At 41.2% G+C, this 23,997-nt stretch overlaps 1 protein-coding gene across 2 annotated transcripts in view; it reads right to left on the bottom strand.

Annotated features, from left to right (window-relative positions):
* Nucleotides 1–23,997, bottom strand: part of mmp24 (matrix metallopeptidase 24) — a 160,815-nt gene that overhangs the window by 61,252 nt on the left and 75,566 nt on the right. The window contains exons 5-6 of one of the 2 annotated variants that reach the window (XM_029114249.2): nucleotides 23,698–23,754; nucleotides 21,587–21,748 (exon numbers count right to left, since the gene is read on the bottom strand). In XM_029114249.2, the coding sequence (XP_028970082.1) occupies nucleotides 21,587–21,748; nucleotides 23,698–23,754 (219 nt within the window). The remainder of the gene's footprint in view (nucleotides 1–21,586; nucleotides 21,749–23,697; nucleotides 23,755–23,997) is intronic. The other variant, XM_013132481.4, reaches the window with a different exon arrangement.

Consider the following 23,997-nt stretch of genomic DNA (forward strand, 5'->3'; position numbering starts at 1 on the left):
ACCATATTATGAGGGCCTTGTTTTGGCCCCAAATAAAACGCTTTTCGAAAGTTGTCCCATAAACTAGCATTAAAACCCATTTGATCAGTTACACTAGCCTTAAACTCATGGCCTTTGGGTAATTCATAAAAAGCAACCTCCGCTAGCTCTGGGTTGAAAATGTATCCACCGGTCCGACCATCGTCAAATTTCCATTCCTGTGCCAACATATCCTGGTGTAGTTGATGGATTCGGGTAAACTATGCATCGTTTTTTTTGGGGCTGGCATGTTGATTGCATCTCTGCTGTCCATTTGTAATTTCTTACCAAATCGCTAAGCTGCGTTTAAGATGTTAGCTTTCAAAAAAATTTCACCCAAAACATTGATCGTCCCACAATCCGCCATATTTTGTATTGTGTTGGTAAGTTTACTCAGGCAAGGGGGCGCGCTTGAGCATTAGTAGTGAGTAGAACTCGCAGAACTCTATCAAATGTATACATTTTGGACCTCGTAAACATTAAACTCCATTGGAAACACACACTAAGTGACTTTACTACCTTGTGAGTGGATGAATGCCTCCCAAACCGGCCCAACGACAAAGTGGGAAAACCTAACATGGGGCGATTTGAACTCCTCGACTAGAATTAGCACAGAAACGGGTGCTACTGCTAACAACATGGACGCGCAGGCAAATGCAGTTACTGCCTTGCAAGCCTCTCTAAACTCATTTCGGGAGGAGACCCGGGCATCTCTTGCCTCTCCACATTCGATAATGAGTGTGTATGGCCAACAAATTACTGAGGTGGAGGACGGGCTGAATGAGTTCGACAAGAGACTGAGCAGCGTGGAAGTTTCCCAAACTTTGCTGGCTAAAGAGAACGATGCTTTGAGGGAGAAGGTAGCGTACTTGGAAAACTACACTAGACGGCAGAATATACACATTGTGGGGATATCAGAAAATGAGGGCCCACGACCTTCTGTTGTCTGGGACAAAACATTTTTTAATAAATTATCAATACAAAAAGGGAACTGAATATGATTACTAAACACAACCTTTTGCTCCCAAAATAAAAATAAATATTAAAAAAAAAGTTTACTCAGGCAAGACTGAATGACCATCACCGATGTCTGCGTCGTTTAAATACATAGATCACGCCAATCATCCCATAAAACATGAAAGGTTAACAACCACCGGTTGTAGGCCATCTGTTGTAGCACTTGTAGAAGATAATATACCGAGGGGTTTATAGAATATCCGAACACCATTTGTTAAACACCAATCATCTTGCCGCTATCACAACACTTATTTATTGCCTGGGAATTTAACATTCCGGAACCCTAAGACACATTTGTTAAACATCAAACATGTTATAACACTACCTGTTATAACACTAGTCTGGTTTGCTCATCAGGTGTTGTAAAACATCAAACACGGACACATCAATGTAATCATAAATTACAAAGTCAGCGGACATGCATATGTCACAACGGAAGTCCCACCCTACAAACCGGATGTCCTGCACACCTGTCAGCTTCAATCTGGAAGTCCTGCCCTCCAGGGTCATAAATCACCATGCTGACACATTATACCCTACATGTACTACTGCTGAGGTTAAAGGTGATGGACTGGCCAAGCATGTCTCCAGACCTAAACCCTATTCAGAATCTGTGGGGCATCCTCAAACGGAAGGTGGAGGAGAGCAGGTCTCTAACATCCACCAGCTCTGTGTTGTCGTCATGGAAGAGTGGAAGAGGACTCCAGTGGCAACCTGTCAAGCTCTGGTGAACTCCATGCCCAAGAGGGTTAAGGCAGTGCTGGAAAATATTGGTAGCCACACAAAATATTGACACTTTGGGCCCAATTTGGACATTTTCACTTAGGGGTGTACTCTAGAGCTTAGATTCTCTGCCCGAGCCCGACTCGACTCAGCCGGGCCGATATTTCTTGCCACTGTCCTCAGGCTGGGTCGGGTCGGGCCTTTGATCAAGCACGTCACGTGTCATGCGCAGCGTCTCGTCCACTCGCACTCGCGCAGTCTAGCACGCGTGACTCATCACACCTGCTGTGCATGCTGTATTATTTTGTAAATTAAGTGCAACATGGAGCTTGAAGAAGCAAAGAAAAAAATGTAAACAGGAGAATTAACTTTGAGCAGGTTTGGAGAAAAATCGGAAACATTTTAAACTAGACATGGGGAGTGACAACATATGTGTTGGCTTTGTCTCATGTATAAAATGTGGCAGGCTGCTCTCCTATGACCGCAAAAAACAGGGACTTCGACGATGAACAGACACATGAAGCAGGCTTGCCATGACAGAAATGATGATAGTAGTCAGCTTCAGCCCTCAATGTCCTCTTTTTTTACTTCTCCAAGCATTCCCCTGAGGGCGAGGCAAGCCATCACAGAGATTTGTTGCAGGGACATAAGGCCGTTTTACATTGCAAGTGGCCAGGGCTTCGAGCAGCTAGCTCAATAATTAATCAATGTTGGTGCTACATATGGTCGTGTATCGGCCCAGTCCATTCTGCCTCACCATAGCACCGTTTCCAAGGCTTGCATAGAAAAAGCAGATGAGAGGAAGGAAGTTCTGGCATAGACACTCAAAGATGCTATGAAGAATGGAGACGTAGCGATGAGCACAGATATGTGGACTGATGACTACAGAAAGATAAGTTACATCACAATAACGTGGCATTATATCACCGACGACTATAATTTAGTTGGTAAAACTCTCACCACCGCAATGTTTCCCATAGAGGATGCTAAAACAGGAAAAAATATCAGACGCGAGATAGTGGGCTTGCTGGTCAACAAATTTGGCCTTGACCCTAGCTCCCTCAGCTGAATAGTGTGGGTAACAGATGAAGGCAGCAACATAATCAAAGCCCTGGAACCATATAGGAGGTTTTCTTGTCTCGATCACCTAATTAATATTGTCCTTCGCCACGGTCTGCATGCCGACGCACTGTCCGAAAACACACCGGATATAGGAGATACCATATCTGCTGCGAAAGGACTGGTATGATATCTAAAACAATGCACTGAAAGGAATGCACTTTCTAAGTTTTCTCAGTCTCCTCCAGTTTTAAGAGATGAGGTCCTGGTCCACACCTGCGGAGTACCTGGTTTGGGGGGCCCGTTGCTCTCCCTGTCCTTGTCCACCTGGTCATACTTTTGACCTAGTCTAGAATAAAATTGTCACGGTTAGGTGAGCAGCAGCGCCACCGTTCCGTGCACCTTCAGTTCCCATATCACACGAACACATCCCGGACTGTCACACGTTTCCAATCTTCCACACCAGGTCCCAATTGAGCTCATTTGTATGTGTTTAAATGTTTCCCCTCTGCTCCCCACATTGTGGATCATTGTTGCTGTTATGTCTGTTCGTGTGCCGGTGAGTGGTGCCTGTGTGTACTGTTTGGATATTAATTGTTAAGACGTGTTGTTGCGCACCTTTCTTTTCATACAGTATATCAGTTATCGTTGTCAGTTTGTGTTCAGTTTTGTTTGTTTTTTGATTTAAACCCCATGAGCGAGAGAAATGCCTGCGCCTGGTTCCTTAACCAACACTACACCACAACTACAACATTACAGAATGATCCAACACAACTGGAACCAGCAGGTAAATGCCCGTGGAGGAATGGCCTGAGCCCGTGGAGGGGTGGCCCGAGCCGCCTGAGCCCGTGGAGGGGTGGCCCGAGCCGCCTGAGCCCGTGGAGGGGTGGCCCGAGCCGCCTGAGCCCGTGGAGGGGTGGCCCGAGCCGCCTGAGCCCGTGGAGGGGTGGCCCGAGCCGCCTGAGCCCGTGGAGGGGTGGCCCGAGCCGCCTGAGCTTGCCGGAATCTGGCCGCCCCGGCGCCCTCTCCTGTCCCGGCCGCCCCGGCGCCCTCTCCTGTCCCGGCCCCTGTCTGTTCGTGTGCCGGTGAGTGTTGCTTGTGTGTACTGTTTGGATATTAGTTGTTAAGACACGTTGTCGCGCACCTTTCTTTTCATACAGTATATTAGTTATCGTTGTCCGTTCGTGTTCGTTTTTTAAAAAAAATATATTTTATTTAAACCCCACAAATGAGAGAAATGCCTGCGCCTGGTTCCTTAACCAACACTACACCACAACTACAACATTACACAAACATTTCTCTGGGCTAAATCCAGAGTCTATATTTATTATTCTAATTGGACTCTTAATATCTCACCCGGCACAGCCAGAAGAGAACTGGTCACCCCTCTGAGCCTGGGTTTCTTCCTAAAATTCGGCCTTCTTAGGGAGTTTTTCCTAGCCACTGAAATCCAACACTACTGTTGTTTGCTCCTTGGGGTTTAAGGCCGGGTGTCTCTGTAAAGCACATTGTGACAACTGCTGTTGTAAAAAGGGCTTTATAAATACATTTGACTGAACTACGGGAGAAACTGGAGAGCCGCAGTGAGGTTGAGCGCATCGAAAATATTGCACCGGACTTATTGAGCTTTCTGGTCACATTTTTGGAGCCATTCTATAATGCCCAGAGAGTTGGAGGGCGACAAATATGCAACCATAAACCTGGTCTGCCTCTGGTTTGAGACTTGAAGAAACTTTGCCAGCCCTCTCTAAATGACTCACCGCAGCAAGCATTTGTGCACCAGAGACATGCCGAGTTCATAGTGCAAAAAATCAAGGTGAACATGCTGCACAAAGTTGCTCTTTTCCTCTGGCCCAAATTCAACAAATTGAGGATGATTTCTCCTGTACAGATAGCTGAAGTACATGCCCACGTTCGCACCCTACTCTTGCCTGTGGAGGAAGATGCTGCGGCGGCTGAGCAGTACTGGCTTCACACCACCACCAGCCAGGCCCAGGAGAGACTGCGAATTTGCAGAGTGGGAGAACCAAGATGATGATAACGAACCAGATGAGGATGAAGTGACCATGTACAATTCACAGAAGCATGCCATGGATGACGACCGGACCTACTGAAATAGTGGAAAGTGAACGGAGTGGTGTAGCCAAAACTAGCCAGGCTGGCAAGATCCATCCTCTGCATTCCAAGCAAGTAGCAGCAGCAGCGAGCGGGTGTTCAGCACAGCTGGCCGAACGATAGACCAGAGGCGGACCGCACTGAAACCAGAAACTGTGGACGCAATCTTCTTCTTGCATGACTACATGTAGAACCATGTAAGTAGGCTATAGCTTTGTGATTAATATGGTATATAATGATTACATTAATCAATTTATCACATTTCATCTACAGGCTCACAGGCAGGAGGAGGCTACCAGAATGGAGCAGCGTTTTTGCACTTTAGGCCTACGTTTTATAATAGGCTTTACAAATATTTATTTTGTTTAAAAAATATGTTCTAAAACATTGTTTAATTATATTAAAGTAGTAGGAGTAGGCCTAGACGTAGGCTATAATTTTGTGTTCATCATTGTTCACGGTTTATTTTTATTTTTCATACATTTCTTCTTTGGAATTTCAGATCCATTTACGATCCATTTATTTATTTCACAATAAACAAATAATGCAGTTTACATGCTTCTTGTTGCATTATTCATTAAGATAATTAATAAATGCACAAACAATTTTGAACTTGATAAATGTTATAGATATGTTTTACTATGCACAAACAAATGCTTTTCAACTTACATAATTAAATGAATGTGCAGCAATTTGTTCAAAAAGAGTCTGTAGCAGGTAGGCTATGTGTTTTAGTCATTAAATAAGCACATTTAGTTTCAAGTTTAAGTTTTGTTTTGAAAAATTTTATTTAAAGTGAATTTCGTTTAGTATAAAATTGTATCTTCATTTTAATACATTTTTCATCAACCAAATGCCTGGATTTTATACATAAAAAGCAATATAGCAGACAATATAATCATGACATGCAGTCGCCGGCACACAGTTACACCATTTGAAAGTGAAACTCGTAACACACGCTGCTGTCACCGAATTTACAAATGCACATCTTGCTTGTTGCTCACACAGATATTATGTTGAAATAATGATAAGTTGAAGTAACAACATTATTAATAATAATGAATCTTTAAGAATATTTGATTGAATGCTGAATGTTGTGCTTGTTCAATTTAATAAAATTAAAACTTTAATTGTGATAATTAAAATAATTGAATATTAATTATTGAGTTGCCAATTTTAGCTAATTTATTAATAGTAGGCTATTTATATAATATAGGCTATATAACTGTGCAGCTCCCCCTGTAGCCTAAATGATCTAGCACAACAGCTGCGATAAAAAACCTCTGGAGCCGCCCCTGGTTATAACGGCCCACATATTAAAATAGGTCGGGTTAAAATTGGGCTCGGGCTCGTAATCACTGTGAACGTGTCAGGGCCAGGCTCGGACACGACGTGCTCAGGCTTGGGTAGGGTCGGGCTTGATTTGTTGGGCCCGATCTAAGTTTTAGTTCTTTCATTCAAAATCAAAAGTATTTTAAAAATTCTCTGTGTGCTTCAAAAATGTTGTGGAGGATGAGATCATCAGTCATGGACACTTAATTTTTCCACTATTGTTTTATTATTAATTAGGGGGCCAAGCAACAAAGTTGCTGGAACCCTCTTATGTTTGTACGTTTTATTATTATTATTATTATTAGGGGACCAAGTACCGTAGGTACGGTACCCTATTATTTTTGTTGGTTTTATTATAATTATTATTTTTCTTTTTCTCTGGGCCCATATTCAGAGGCCCGTAACTCGCCCATATGTGGCTCAATTTGCATGACACTTTGCATACGTGTCGCCATGAGAGGCCCGAAGGGCCTCGGCCACTACTATACCTATACACCCCATGGTGGCGCTGTAGCACTTAGTCAAATGTTGAAGGTTTGAGCATGCATATCTCATGAATTGAATGTTGTAGAGTCATGCAGCCAAGTTCCATACATGCCCTTTCTCATGCTGACCAAATAAGTCTTGGGGTCTTTCAAATTCGCCCTTTGGATTTTCCTCCATTTTGAATTTGGTGAAAAACTTGTTAACGACATCTCCTCCGAGACAGCTGAACAGATTTGCATGCCATTTGGTGTGAATGACCTTTGATCCATTATCTTTAAAAGTAATATAAGAAACATTATGCTTTGGAGGTGTTTTTCTGCTATGGGGACAGGACAACTTCACCTGATCAAAGGGATGATGGACGGGGCCATGTACTGTCAAGTATTGGGTGAGAACCTCCTTCCCTCAGCCAGGGCATTGAAGATTGGTATTCCAGCATGACAAAGACCCAAAACACACGGCCAAGGAAACAAAGAATTGGCTCAAGAAAAAGCACATTAAGGTCCTGGAGTGTCCTAGCCAATCTCCAGACCTTAATCCCATAGAAAATCTGTGGAGGGAGCTGAAGGTTTGAGTTGCCAAACATCAGCCTCGAAATCTTAATGACTTGGAGAAGATCTGCAAAGTGGGACAAAATCCCTCCTGAGATGTGTGCAAACCTGGTGGCCAACTACAAGAAACGTGTGACCTCTGTGATTGCCAACAAAGGTTTTGCCACCAAGTACTAAGTCAGGTTTTGCAGAGGGGTCAAATACTTATTTCACTCGTTAAAATGCAAATGAATTTATAACATTTCTGACATACGTTTTTCTGGATTTTTTTGTTGTTATTCTGTTTCTCACTGTACAAATACATCTACCGTTAAAATTATAGACAGATCATTTTTTGTCAGTGGGCAAACATACAAAATCAGTAGGGGATCAAATACTTTTTCCCCCTCATTGTACCTATGAAAGAAACTGATAATTTTGCAGTGGTCTCTTAAATTTTCCAGAACTGTAGGTTCTGTATACTGGGTGGTTTAACATACCTAAGAGATAATAGTAGCTGTTCTACATTTTCACAGTAATCTAACCTAATGCATAACAGAAATCCTCATGTTTCATTGATAGATCCTTTATATTGGTTATGTTTACTATTGTTTTAACTGTTGACAAGGCTATGTAAGAGGGTTAATCTGATATTCTATGTAAGATCTAAAAGTTGTTCTTCATGCAGACAAAATAAATGTTGTTCACATTTGAAATGTCAGTGCTGCATCTTCATACAAACTAACTGTTGATCCCTTATCATTTTCAAGAAAACATGCATTTTGAAAATATTATTTTTGTATGATATATGCAGCCTAATTTGTATTTTGTCAAAATGTGGAGCATAAAAAGTTAATAAACTACTGTTCCACTTGTCTTTGGTTTCAACCATTGCCATGTGTTGCTTTCAATTGAGTGCATGATAACAAACAAGAAAACATGCAAGCCTTGTACAGCTGGCCCGCAAGAAAAAGCGATGATTGTTGTTGCCTTCCCTGAAAAAGAGCTATACATCTGTTCATTTTGTCACACAATTAACATTACGCTGAGCTTGAATATGTCGCTAGTCACCATAAAGCATTGTACTAAACTGAGTAACGTTTCATATTAAGTATATCTACACCACAAACAGCATCTATGAACTGTCTGGCTTTTGCCACTGGCCGTTTTAATAGCTTATGAGCCATTTGTGAATGACATTGATACAATAACTATCAATATAGGTGACGATAACAGACTTTTTCCATTATCAATCCTAATACATAATTCGAAAATCCACCAGAAATTGTCGCAATATAACAGTAAACAATTTAATTTTAGGCTTCTTATAACATAGCTACTGAAGGTTGTAACCAGCAAAGTTTTTGTCTATCCTGAACAAATCCTCTTTTGCAACTGGCTGTTTTAACAGCTTATTTGCCATTTGTGAATGACATTGATACAGTATCTATCAATATAGGTGACGATAACTGACTTTTTCCATCAAGTGAAAAGACGAAAGAATGGTGTAGCCAGTGAAGGTTTTGCCTGTCCTGAACAAATCCACAAGCATCATGTGTTTTGACAGAGACAGGAGTTGAACACAGGACCTCGTCTGTACTCCATGTCTCTAACCACTACACTGGTAGTGGTAGTTAGTCAATCAGTCAGTCACTCACTCCCTCAGTCAGTAAGAGACATTTGCTCTTCTAGGCCGGCTCCACTTATGTGGTCCGGCAAAAATATATATTTTTCAGCATCATCCTAAAATGCAACAAGAAGCATAATTAGCACAATTCTGATAAACGTCATGGTCACCTGCTACGTAAAAGCTGCACCTACACCCATGGCCACATAATTCTGATAAGCAGCATGATCGCCTGCTATGTATCAGCTGCACCGCACTAATAGACACAACGGTAACTGGTCTCTGCTTTTTAAAAGCCAATGCTCATACAATGGCCATATTACATATCGCCTCCAAATGAAGATACTACAAGTACAATACCAATAATCAAAACCACAGGTTTTCATCTGAATATAAGTACAGAGACATAGGTGGCCATTGTAGAACGCTGTATTTGTGGTGCCACAACAATTTGTGTTACCTTTGATGTATGTTTGGGGTCATTGTCTTGAAAGGTCCATCTCAATCAATCAATCAAAATTTATTTATAAAGCGCTTTTTACAACAGCAGTTGTCACAAAGTGCTTTACAGAGACACCCGGCCTTAAACCCCAAGGAGCAAACAACAGTAGTGTTGAATTTCAGTGGCTAGGAAAAACTCCCTAAGAAGGTCGAATTTTAGGAAGAAACCTAGAGAGGACCCAGGCTCAGAGGGGTGACCAGTCCATCTATGGCCAAGTCTCAATCTCCTGGAGCAGGCAACCAGGTTTTGGACAAAAATATGGGTATCACATGCTTTTGCTTGTATGCAGTCCCCTTTTGTTTCCAAACATGCCAATTGTGTGCATGCCCACAAAGTTAAATTCACAGTTAATATATATCCCTCTTTGCGTTTTTCCTATTTTGTTGCATTACGACTGTGAGGACTGGGCCATTTGCTGCCTCGTCCCCCCCGTTTCAGGCAGGCTTCAGCATTCAACGTAACCAGCCTTCTGACACCACCATTCATCATATCATCCTGAACTCCTGTCTCGTTAATTGCACACACCTGATTCTCATCTAGTCATCATATCTGTCATATACATGTTCCCCTTGTCTTTGTGTGTAATTGTCTCCTTTGGAGCGAAGTCAGGTTTCCGTGCTTTTGTTATTTCCTATGCGACCTTTACTGTTGGGTCGAGATATTTACCTCTTGCCTGTGAGGTTTCTATTAAATACTCCTTCAACATACTCCTCTGTTCTGGCTCCTCATTTATGATGCTGGACAGAACTACACACCAACCATGCAGCCAAAAGGAGCCTAAGGAGAGCCCTGTGTTGCGGAACAGGTGAAGGAACATTCAGCCATGAAGGCCAGGCTAGGCGCCTCTTTGGACAGTGTTCTCAAGGTGCTGCAGTGCTTAGAACTGAGCCAGCAAAACTCTGCAGCCACCACCCCAGGCTGCACTCCCCACAACTGGAAGGATACATATCCTTCTTCCCTGGGATTATGATGGGATGGCGGCTTGCTGCCAGGGTTTCCTACTACAAGTGGATCTTGCGTTCCAGTCCATACATCCTTCGCCGGCAGACAACCAGAAGATCACTTCACTCGTCTCCTGCCTCTCCGGGAAAGCCCTGGAATGAGTCATCGCCTTGTAGAACCTAGAGGTACCAAGCCAGCGCCTGCATTGCAACAATGGACAGGGTCCTCCAATATGGTGAGTATACAAAAATGGTCTGGTGGGGTACACTAACTGAATGAGACTGTGCCAGATATACATTGAGGGCAAGATGTTTTTGTAAAGCATTGTGTTATTGACAATATAGATGTTCAACATATTCTTCGAGATCACACTATATGGGGATATGAGGCAAAGGACACGAGCATAGAGGGAAGCAGATATTTACAAAACAATTAAATAATAAAAACAGCAGGAAGTAGAACACTGTAGAAAACTGTACAAAAGAGTAGAAATATGTGTATGAAATAATGAAACAGCAGTAGAACAACAGGAAACAGAAAATAGAACAGTACAAATTGTATGAAAAAGAAAATCTATGGATGAAACAAAATAAAAACAACAGGAATAGAAATATACTAGACACCGTAGGGAAGCAGCTCAAAAAACAAACAAGGAAAAGTATAAGGAGCGAAACGGAGTAGAGAAGTCAGTGCAAAAACTAAAGGCAAAAAAAATAAACAACAGGAAGAATAAACAGGGCATCTGCAGAGTAACCCCCAAATGGTCAGTGGATGTAAGTAATTAAGCAAAAGTAAGATGTTGCCAAACAAACAATATAAAAAGGCAATATGAAACTAGCAGTACATTGCCTGAAGAAAATGTGGTGTGCTTGCTAGCTACCCTACTCCTTCAATTTGCCACGATTGCAAATTCATAATGCCACTGAGAATTGACATTTGTATATACATTATACTTGTACATTTCCTGTAAATTTGTAAATTGTCCACTGCACATTTAGAATTACATTTGCATTAATTGCACATCCATATTTTCCACTTGTACATACATATACATAATACTTTTTCTGCCCTCCTCTATTTGTACTTCTGGTTAGACGCAAAGTGAATTTTGTTGTACTGAACTTGTACTGTTCAATGAAAATAAAGTTGAATCTAATCTAATAGCTGTATTTATAACCAACATTTTATGGTTCAAAATAGTGTTTACCAATCACCTTTGTGTCTGTGGCAAGAACGGTTCAAAAGTAACAGCCTAGTAGTTAAGTAACACTAATCATGCTAATTAGTACACGTAAATTCAATAAATGTTTCATCATATGAACTGGGGATCACCTAAACGCTTAAAAGTTGTTTTTGTGTCTGTAGCTCGAACAGTTCAAAAGATACAGCCTAATATTTAATTAACGCTATTGGTCATTAGTGTTGTCTGGATGCACAATGAATATGAAGTGCATAGGTTATTGTTCTAATAAAAAATTGCACACATGCACATTGTGCATACATGTAATATACAGTAGTCAGACATTTTGCAAGTTCTCTTATCCTTGAAAAGATTTTAGGGAGGCATGTACAGTGGGGAGAACAAGTATTTGATACACTGCCGATTTTGCAGGTTTTCCTACTTACAAAGCATGTTAAGGTCTGTCATTTTTATAATAGGTACACTTCAACTGTGAGAGTCGGAATCAAAAAATCCCATTGTATGATTTTTTTATAATTAATTTGCATTTTATTGCATGACATGAGAATTTTATCACCTACCAACCAGTAAGAATTCCGGCTCTCACAGACCTTTTAGTTTTTAACCTGTATTAACTGCACCTGTTTGAACTTGTTACCTGTACAAAAGACACCTGTCCACAAACTCAAGCAAACAGACTCCAACCTTCTCCACAATGGCCAAGACCAGAGAGCTGTCTAAGGACATCAGGGATAATATTGTAGACCTGCACAAGGATGGGATGGGCTACAGGACAATAGGCAAGCAGCTTGGTGAGAAGGCAACAACTGTTGGTGCAATTATTAGAAAATGGAAGAAGTTCAAGAAGACGGTCAATCTCCCTCAGTCTGGGGCTCCATGCAAGATCTCACCTCGTGGGGCATCAATGGGAGTTTTTCCTAGGCACTGAAATTCAACACTACTGTTGTTTGCTCCTTGGGGTTTAAAGCCGGGTGTCTCTGTAAAAGCACTTTGTGACAACTGCTGTTGTAAAAAGGGCTTTACAGGTGCTGGTCATAAAATTTGAATATCATCAAAAAGTTGATTTATTTCAGTAATTCCATTCAAAAAGTGAAACTTGTATAATGTATACATTCATTCCACACAGACTGATATATTTCACGTGTTTATTTGTTTTAATTTTGATGATTATAACTGACGACTAATGAAAACCACAAATTCAGTATCTCAGAAAATTTGAATATTGTGAAAAGGTTCAATATTGAAGACACCTGGTGCCAAACTCTAATCAGCTAATTAACCCAAAACACCTGCAAAGGCCTTTAAATGGTCTCTCAGTCTAGTTCTGTAGGCAACACAATCATGTGGAAGACTGCTGACTTGACAGCTGTCCAAAAGACGACCATTGACACCTTGCACAAGGAGGGCAAGACACAAAAGGTCATAGCCAAATGGCTGTTCACAGAGCTCCTTGTCCAAGCACATTAATAGAGAGTCGAAGGGAAGGAAAAGATGTGTTAGAAAAAAGTGTACAAGCAATAGGGATAACCGCACCCTGGAGAGGATTGTGAAACGCATTCAAAAATGTGGGGGAGATTCACAAAGAGTGGACTGCAGCTGGAGTCAGTGCTTCAAGAACCACCACGCACAGACGTGTGCAAGATAAGGGTTTCAGCTGTCGCATTCCTTGTGTCAAGCCACTCTTGAACAAGACACAGCGTCAGAAGCGTTTCATCTGGGCTAAAGACAAAAAGGACTGGACTGCTGCTGAGTTATGTTCTCTGATTAAAGTAAAGTTTGCATTTCCTTTGGAAATTAAGGTCCCAGAGTGGCACATAATCCACGTTGCTTTAAGTCCAGTGTAACATTTCCACAGTCAGTGATGGTTTGGGGTGCCATGTCATCTGCTGGTGTTGGTCCACTGTGTTTTCTGTGGTCCAAGGTCAACGCAGCCGTCAACCAGGAAGGTGTAGAGCACTTCGGTTGGTGGGTGTCCCTTTGGTTGATGCCTGGCAATGTGGTTGGATTGATTTCCTGCCTGTTGGGCCCTGTCCGGGGCCTCCCCCGTGTAGGGCCACAGTGTCACCGGACCCCCCCGTCTCAGTTTCCAAGGTGTTACGCTGCTATATTATTGTGCTGGGGGACATGAGGGATGTACTACTAACTTTTCTCAGTTTCCTCCAATTTTAAATTTTAGAAGGAGATGAGGTCCTGGTCCACACCTGCGGATTACCTGGTTTGGGGGGACCGTTGCTGTTCCTGTCCTTGTCCACCTGGTCATACTTCTGACCTAGTCTAAAATCGAATATACTCTGGATTTAGCCAAGAGAAATTTATTTATTATTCCAATTGGACTCTTAATATCTCACCCGGCACAGCCAGAAGAGGACTGGTCACCCCTCTGAGCCTGGGTCCTCTCTAGGTTTCTTCCTAAAATTCGACCTTCTTAGGGAGTTTTTCCTAGCCACTGAAATTCAACACTGCTGTTGTTTGCTCCTTGGGGTTTAAGGCCGGGTGTCTCTGTAAAGCACTTTGTGACAACTGCTGTTGTAAAAAGCGCTTTATAAATAAATTTTGATTGATTGATTGATTTTGATTGATTGATTCATGCTTCCTGCTGCTGACCAACTTTATGGAGATGCAGATTTCATTTTCCAACAGGACTTGGCACCTGCACACAGTGCCAAAGCTCTGCTCTTAATTGGCCAGCAAACTCGCCTGATCTTAACCCTATAGAAAATCTATGGGGTACTGTGAAGAGGAAGATGCGATACGCCAGACCCCACAATGCAGAAGAGCTGAAGGCCACTATCAGTGCAACCTGGGCTCTCATAACACCTAAGCAGAGCCACAGACTGATCAACTCCATGCCACGCCGCATTGCTGCAGTAATTCAGGCAAAATGAGCCCCAACTAAGTATTGAGTGCTGTACATGCTCATACTTTTCATGTTCATACTTTTCAGTTGGCCAACATTTCTAAAAATCCTTTTTTTGTATTGGTCTTAAGTAATATTCAAATTTTCTGAGATACTGAATTTGGGATTTTCATTAGTTGTCAGTTATAATCATCACAATTAAAAGAAATAAACATTTGAAATATATCAGTCTGTGTGGAATGAATGAATATAAAAATCCCACAATGTGAATTTCTGGATTTCTTTTTCTCATTTTGTCTCTCATAGTTGAAGTGTACCTATGATGAAAATTACAGGCCTCTCTCTTCTTTTTAAGTGGGAGAACTTGCACAATTGGTGGCTGACTAAATACTTTTTTGCCCCACTGTAGCATTTTTTTTACTTCATATTTTCTATAGATACCGGGATAATATCGTTACTGGGAATTATTTTGGCCAAGATAATTGTGTAGTGAAAATCTGATATCGTGACAGCCCTAGTGCAAACCCAATACCTCTCATCACCCTGAGAACCCCAACCCCAAGGTGAAGCATGGTGGTGGCAGCATCATGAGGTTGGGGATATTTTCCATCGGCAGGGACTGGAAAACTGGTCAGAATTGAGGGAATGATGGATAGCGCTAAATAGAGGGAAATTCCTAAGGGAAAACAGTTTTAGTCTTCCAGAGATTTGAGACTGGGACAGAGGTTCACCTCCAAGCAGGACAGTGACCCTGTATATACTGCTAGTGCAACACAAGTGTTTTTAGAAACATTTTCATGTCTTGGAACGGCAAAAGCTCAGACCAAATCTAATTGAGAATTTGTGATATGACTTAAAGATTGCTATACACCAGAAGATGGAGGAGCTGGTGCAGTTTTGCCTTGAAGAATGGGCAAAAATTTCAGTGGCAAGATATGCCAAGGTTATAGAGACATACGCCAAGAGACTTGCAGCTGAAATCGCTGCATAAGGGGACTTAATAAAGTATTGGCTTTGGGAGGGTGAATAGTTAGGCACGGTCAAGCTTTCTGTTTTTTTTGTCTGATTTCTTGTTAGTTTAACAATAAAACATTTTTTGCATCTTCAAAGTGGCAGGCATGTTGTGTAAATCAAATTATTCAATATTTTTTTCCAGGTTGTAAAAGCAAAAAAATAGGATGCCAAGGGGGTTGAATACCTGTTACATCCTTTAACTCAGAGCTACTGTGTCTGGAGAGGTACATTCCTGGAGGTTTTCCAGATCTCTCCAGGTATAGGGTTCAGCTGTCCTGTTTTACCTGATCCGTGTTGGTAAACAACCTTCTTTCATCTGACAGCTCATTGTCATCCATCATAATGTGTAAAATCAAAGGGATTTTACATGCACGCAACCTCATTTTAATACTGCAGGGAAACAGGAACAGGTGAAAGGCATCAATAGTTAAAATTTCATAACAGACAGAACTTTGTTTGGATTTTTTTCAAATATTCTTTAGGAGGTGCCAACAATTTTGAAACCTGTTTTGCAGAAAAAAAACATCTTACTATTCAATTAAATGTTTTGTGTTGGAGAAATAATGTTTTAATGTTTGAGCCTAAAATATTACAATTTTTTTGTGTTGTTTATGTTTTTTCATTCACTTTTACTCAATGTCATGAATGTTGCCAATATCTTTTGAGTTGACTCTATACCACTAAGCTAATGAAATGCCCCTGGGATTCATAAATGCTGAATTGGCACCAGTACAGCATTTGTGCCTCTGTCAGTCATCTCAGTGAGTCACATCTGGGGCACCGTGTATTTGGAATAACTTGCTGAACTCCTTAAATTATAAGCAACACTACGTCAGTAATAGCTTCTGGTATTAGTTTCCAAGTTTCAAAATACTGGTCAGATATAACTTCAGGCATTTATATGGGTTTAACATTTAGCATTTCTTAGCCTATAAATGAACTCAATATAAAAGGAAAAGTACAATTGACCGTTTAATCAGCTGGAGTGTGTGTTTAACAGGGTACTACGGTAGGGATCATTTTGTTTTTCAGTCTGATGAATTGACTAAGGCAGCCAATAAGCACCGATAAAGGCGAGAGTATACTGCAAGGTTCTCCAACAGTTTGATCGAAAGCTACTGGTAGCTTGCAGCCTTTATTTGATTAGCTTGTAAAACAAAGCTGAAGGTTCATGTACATGCAGTTCCACATTATCCACCACTAATCCAATTACACAAGTAACAAATGGTGCTGGCTCCTAGTTACTAATGAATTAATGTAACAATGATATTACAACCCAGCCCTGTTTAATTAAACAAACATCCACACCTAACAATATTGGGCAATTCATTTGATCAATCAATTGCTAATAACAATAACACCCTTACAGTTAGGTCCACAAATAATTGGACACTGACATAAGTTTAGTTATTTTGTCTGTTTACCAAAGTACATTAAAATTACAGTTAAATAATGAAGATGGGCTTAAAGTGCCGTCTTTCAGCTTTAATTTGAGAGTATTCACATCCAAATTGGAGGATGGGTTTATGTATCCCCCTCTTTTTCAAGGGACCAAACATAATTGGACAATTTTGCTGTTTCATGGAAAGGTCTGGACTATTCCTTTGCTATTTCTTCATAATTTAAGCAGTTCCAGGTGTTGCATTTGCATTTGGAAGTTGCTGTGAACCCACAACATGAGATCTCAATGCAAGTGAAATTGGCCATCCTAGGCTGCAAAAAAACAATCAAACCGAGAGATGGGTAGGAAAATTAGGAGTGGATAAATCAACAGTTAGTTACGTTCTGAGAGAAAAAGAATGCACTGGTGAGCTCTGCAACACAAAAAGGCCACGGAAGACAACAGAGGTGGATGATCGTAGGATCCTTTCCATGGTAAAGAAAAACCCCTTCACAACATCCAGCCAAGTGAAGAACACTCTCCAGGAGGGAGGCATATCATTATCTAAGTCTACCTTATGGAGAAGACTTCACGAGCGCAAATACATAGGGTTTCACCACAAGGTGCAAACCATTCATAAGCCTCCAGAATAGAAAGGCCAGATTTGACTTAGCCAAAAAACATCTAAAGCCACGTTTCCACCAAAATACCCGGAAAACATTTTGCCCCAGGAACTACTTTCAAGGAACTAAAAGGTACCTTCAGCCCATTGTTGTGTGTGTTTCCACTGCAGTCTAAAGACCTTCAAAGATTAGGCAAATTAATCTGCTGACATAAGTTTCCACTCGCCATACAAAGCAACAATGCAACAGCACATTGACCATGGAGGATATTCAAGTTGTGCTGCTGTTGATCGTGATTTATTGAATTTTACGAGCTACTGTGGAGATTGACCGTGAGATGACTGGGATGTATTCACGCTATCACGCATATATTTTTTTTGTTCTTTATCTGTTGTGATTTAATAAATATTTCAGCATTAAGCAAAACAGTGTGGGAGTTCTTGTATTTTCAGATTTCACTGCAAGCTCCACCCCCCAAAGATCCAGTACTTTGGGAAAGTACTACCCCCTGAGCAGGGACTGTTTTGGGGGTAAATTACAGCTCCCAGAACGTAATTTAGACCCTGGATCCTGTGGTGGAAATGCAGTGAGTTCCTCAGAAGGTTCAGAGTTGCTGAGTAAAGTCCAAGTACTGGAACAGCATTCTTTGGACAGATTAAACTAAGATCAACTTATACCATAATGATGGAAAGAAAAAAATATGGAGAAGGCTTGGAACAGCTCATGATGCGAAGCATACCACATCATCTGTAAAACAAGGTGGAGGCAGTGTGATGGCATGGTCATGCATGGCTTCCAATGGCACTGGGTCACTAGTGTTTATTGATGATGGGATAGAAGACAGATGTAGCCTGATGAATTCTGAAGTGTGTAAGGATATTTTGTCTGCTAAGATTCAGCCAAATTCAGTGAAGTTGATTGGACGGCGCTTCACTTTACAGATGTACAATGACCCAAACATACTGCAAACGCAACCCAGGAGTTTTCTAAGGCAAAGAAGTGGAATATTCTGCAATGGCCGTGTCAAACACCTGATCTCACCTGATCTATTAAAAACAAAATTTGTATTCATGTTGCAGTGGATATAAAAGGTCTACCCACCCCTCTGAAAATGCCAGGTTTTTGTGATGTAAAAGAATGAGACAAAGATAAATCATGTCAGAAATATTCCACTTTTAATGTTAGCTATAATGTGAAATCTTCGAGGGGGAAAAATGCAAAATAAAAACCTTACCTGGTTGCATAAGTGTACACCCTTTTATAACTGGGGATGTGGCTGTGTTCAGAATTAACCAATCACATTCAAACTCATGTTAAATAGAAGTCATTACACGTCTGCCATCATTTAAAGTGACTCTGATTAATCACAAATAAAGTTGTTCTAGTAGGATTTTCCTGACATTTTCTTAGTTGCATTTCAGAGCAAAGCATCAGAGGGATCTCATTGTTGAAAGATATCAGTCAGGAGAAGGCTACAAAATAATTTCCAAAGCATTTGATATACCATGAAACAGAGTGAAGACAGTCATCATCAAGTGGAAAAAATATGGAACAACAGAGACATTACCAAGAACTGGACGTCTGTCCAAAATTGATGAAAAGACAAGAAGAAAACTGGTCAGGGAGGCTTCCAAGAGGACTACAGCAACAATAAAGGAACTGCAGGAATTTCTGGCAAGTACTGGCTGTGTGCTACATGTGACAACAATCTCCCGTACTCTTCATATGAATGGGCTATGGGGTAGGGTGGCAAGACGAAAGCTTTTTCTTACAAAGAAAAACATCCAAGCCCGGCTGAAGTTTACAAAAACAAACATCAAGTCCCCCAAAAGCACGTGGGAAAATGCGTTATGGTCTGATGAAACCAAGGTTAAACTTTTTGGCCATAATTCCAAAAGGTATGTTTAGCGCAAAAACAACACTCCACATCACCCAAAGAACACCATACCCACAGTGAAACATGGTGGTGGCAGCATGATGCTTTGGGGCAGTTTTTCCACAACTGGAACCGGTGCCTTAGTCAGGGTGGAGGGAATTATGAACAGTTCCAAATACCAGGCAATTTTGTCACAAAAAACACACATCCAAATCTACAAAAGCATGGCTTCACCAGAAGAAGATTCATGTTTTGGAATGGCCCTGCCAGAGCTCAGACCTGAATCCAATTGAACATCTGTGGGGTGATATGAAGAGGTCTGTGCACAGGAGATGTTCTCGCAATCTGACAGATTTGGAGCACTTTTGCAAAGAAGAGTGGGCAAATATTGCCACGTCAAGAAGTGCCATGCTAATAGACTCCTACCCAAAAAGTCTGAAGGTGCTTTAACAAAGTATTAGTTTAAGGTTGTGCACACTTATGCAACCAGGTTATTGATAGTTTTATTTTAGATTTTTCCCCCTCAAAAATTTTAGTTTGTTTTTCAATTGATTTGTTCACGTTATAGGTTACATTAAAGGTGGAAAAAGTTCTGACATGATTTATCTTCATTCTTTTACATTACAAGAACCTGGCATTTTAACAGGGGTGTGTAGACTTTTTATATCCACTGTGTTTTGTTCAATTACATTTGAGCTCCTGAAAATGAAAATGGTTGCAATTCCTTAATGTTTCATATGAATTTTTTTTCAACTCCTTGAATTAAAGCTGAAAGTCTGCACTTCAAACTGCATCTTGGTGGTTTCATTTCAATTGTATTGTGGTGTCGTACAGGCAATCAGGCAAGCCTAGTTCAGCCGGCCCGCAATAGAATGTGTTGATCGTGATTGCACCCTTGAGAATCGAACTTGGGTCGCCAACGTGAAAGGCTGTGTTGTTAACCACTACGATAAAAAGCTGTACATTTGCTTAGTGTCAGTATAGCCTCTTGACATTATATAATTTTGTCATGCATTAACATCACGCCAAGTTTGAATATTCCATTAGACCATTAACCATTGTGTTGAACTGCATAACATTTCTTATTATGTTTACCTCCACCATGAACAGTATCTATGAACTGTATAACTTTTACCACTGGCTGTTTTAAAAGCTTATTAGCCAGTAATATGTCGCTAGACGCCATTTAGCATTGTGTTAAACTGAGTAACGTTTCTTATTAAGTTTACCTCCACCACAAATAGCATCTATGAACTGTATGGCTTTTGCCACTGGCCATTTTAACAGCTTATTAGCCATTTGTGGATGACATTGATACAATAACTACTGTATCAATATAGATGACGATAACAGACTTTTCCGTCAAGTGAAAAGACGAGATAATTGTGTAGCCAGCAAAGTGTTTGTCTATCCTGAAGAAATCCTAAGACAGTGGTTCTCAAACCTCTCCTGGGGCCTTCTCGGCCGTTCCAGGTATTAGATGTAGCCCTGATCTGGCTCACCTGAATCAAGCAGCCAAGGGCTTGATAATTAGTTAACTAGGTGGTTCAGGTGTGCTAGCTCTGGAAAACATCTAATACATGGAATGGCTGGGGAGGCCTCAGGAGATGTTTGACAAACACTATCCTAAGACATCATTTGAAAATCCACCAGAAATAGTTGCAATATAACAGTAAATAGTTTCATTTTAGGCTTACACAAAATAGCTACTGAAGGTTGTAGCCAGCAAAGTTTTTGTCTATCCTGAAAAAATCATCTTTTGCCACTGGTCATTTTAACAGCTAATTAGCCATTTGTGAATTACCTTGATACAGTATCTATCAATATAGGTGACGATAACTGACTTTTTTTGTCAAGTGAAAAGACGAGAGAATCGGTTAACCAGCTAAGTGATTGTATATTCTGAACAAATCTTAATATCCACCAGAACTATTTTATTTTAGGCTTCCTATTACATAGCTACAGGACAAAGTTTTTGTCTGTCCTGAACATCAGGCATAATGCGTTTTGACTGTTACGAGAGTCGAACGCAGGACCTGTTGTTCTGGAGCCCACATCTCTAACCACTATGCTATTTAACAAGGGTCAATCAACGACCTAAAATCCTTGAAAGTCCCCGAAGTTGCAGCAACTTTGCTGAATAAATGTCCGGTTCAGCCCAGTACAGCATGACTAAGAGCTTGGTTCATTCATTCATCATTCATCTTCATCCGCTTATCCGGTATCGGGTCGCGGGGGTAGCACCTCCAGCTTGGTTAGGTAATGTAAAAAATACCAACATACCGTATATTTTCTGGATGCCCTGGAGGTCATCAAGAGGCAGTTTGAAGTTGTGTGTCTCCATGTACTGGTAGAACGGAGCCATGATGGCACTGGGGTCATTAGAATGCTCCAACCCCAAGGCATGCCCTAGCTCATGAACTGCCACCAAGAAAAGGTCATTACCTGAAGAAAGAAACAATGCAATATTAAATGCCAACTGGTCAAGATAATTAATGGCAAGAGCCACAGAACAAATACTATCCTTCAAGTAACATTAAGCTCTAGAGGTTGATGCACCTCTAAAACAAAACCCATTTAAAAAGATAGAGGACAATAACCAACCTAATAAGAACAGAATGGAACTTAAGATATTGTATTATGTCAGCAGATGTTTGTTTCTAACCATTTTCTAGCCATATGGCAGAATATCTCTATAACTTCAACATGTTTCAGTTCCCCTCCAATGGTGTTTGTCACGGTGGTGGATTCCACCGTCTCCGTTACACTGGTGCATATGGAAGTCCTATTTTCCAAGGCACAATATCTGGCTTCTGTATTTTCTAATTTACAACTCCAAAGCACTGCCACTGTGGACAGTATGTGCTAGAGATAACACATTCACTTGGCGTTGAGAGTACCTCATCAAATTATGACGGGATGGGATGCACATCATGCCGCATTACAAATCTCCTGCAAGGAGAAGCCTTCAAACATATCCCACCAAGTGGGCTTCCACTTAGAGTCCTAAGGAGGCTTTAAACATTTGCTATGCCAGTAGAGCATTAACTATCCAATGTGACAACTTATGGTGTGAGAGGGGTCCTACCTCGCAGGGCAACAAATAGCTTGTAAGACATAAAGAGCTGGCAGTCTTGTCCAAAGCTCTAGGTAAGTATACACTGCAAATTTCCAAGAATGGACTTTATGTACCAGGAATACTTTCTGGTTGAGTGAGCAGTGTGATGAGAAGTTGAAAGGCTTGGCGAGATGGCTAATGGAAGATGCATGTCTGGACCAAACTTTTTAGCCAGCTGGGGAGTTGCTCGAAACAGGTAAATGACATCAACTTATTATGAATTTGACATCACAAGAAGATTTGTTTATTGAAAGTACATGAACAAAGAACTTCAATGGAGGGAGGTCCAAGACCAGATTATATCCAACTTGCTCTAGGACTGTGTCCACTCTACTATATATTATGTGTGAACAAACCTCAGTCTCACAGTCCATGTCTCGTGATCAAGCCATGGTGAAGCTGGTTTGGGAATGGAAGAGGAGGCTGCTGTGAGCTCCAGTTGGGGGAAAGCATTCTCCGGCCAACAACACTGACTGAGCCTGCAGGTGCCTGACCTACCACAAGGTGTCACTAGAGCACGACAACAGCTCCCTGTGACAACCTACCCATCCCCCATGAATGTTGCTGAGGCAATGTGCACTGTTCTTTTAATGCATCTTAGCAAATCTTATCAAATGTAAAAAAAAATTAACAACAATGGAAATAAGCCTCCAAATAAATTGTGTTATTATCCCTGTCACATATTCTCACTGTGTGTATATGATATACACTCACCTAAAGGACTATTAGGAACACCTGTTCAATTTCTCATTAATGCAATTATCTAATCAACCAATCACATGGCAGTTGCTTCAATGCATTTAGGGGTGTGGTCCTGGTCAAGACAATCTCCTGAACTCCAAACTGAATGTCAGAATGGGAAAGAAAGGTGATTTAAGCAATTTTGAGCGTGGCATGGTTGTTGGTGCCAGACGGGCCAGTCTGAGTATTTTCGCAATCTGCTCAGTTACTGGGATTTTCACGCACAACCATTTCTAGGGTTTACAAAGAATGGTGTGAAAAGGGAAAAACATCCAGTATGCGGCAGTCCTGTGGGCGAAAATGCCTTGTTGATGCTAGAGGTCAGAGGAGAATGGGCTGACTGATTCAAGCTGATAGAAGAGCAACTTTGACTGAAATAACCACTCGTTACAACCGAGGTATGCAGCAAAGCATTTGTGAAGCCACAACACGCACAACCTTGAGGCGGATGGGCTACAACAGCAGAAGACCCCACCGGGTACCACTCATCTCCACTACAAATAGGAAAAAGAGGCTACAATTTGCACGAGCTCACCAAAATTGGACAGTTGAAGACTGGAAGAATGTTGCCTGGTCTGATGAGTCTCGATTTCTGTTGAGACATTCAGATGGTAGAGTCAGAATTTGGCGTAAACACAATGGCCCTTATTTATCAAAAGTGCGTACACCAAATTTCCAGCGTACACCTGGCGTACACCCAAAACCACGGTGACTTTGAGATTTATCAATATGGACGTTGGCTTACGGCACTCTCAAATCCTACGCCAGCTCAGGAGGTGGTGTACGCACGTTTTGAGTTAGTGCGGAAATGCGCAGAAAAAAAATTCCTAACGCT

The sequence above is a fragment of the Esox lucius genome, chromosome 17 (assembly GCF_011004845.1).
Source record: "Esox lucius isolate fEsoLuc1 chromosome 17, fEsoLuc1.pri, whole genome shotgun sequence".
In the NCBI taxonomy this organism is placed as follows: Eukaryota; Metazoa; Chordata; class Actinopteri; order Esociformes; family Esocidae; genus Esox; species Esox lucius.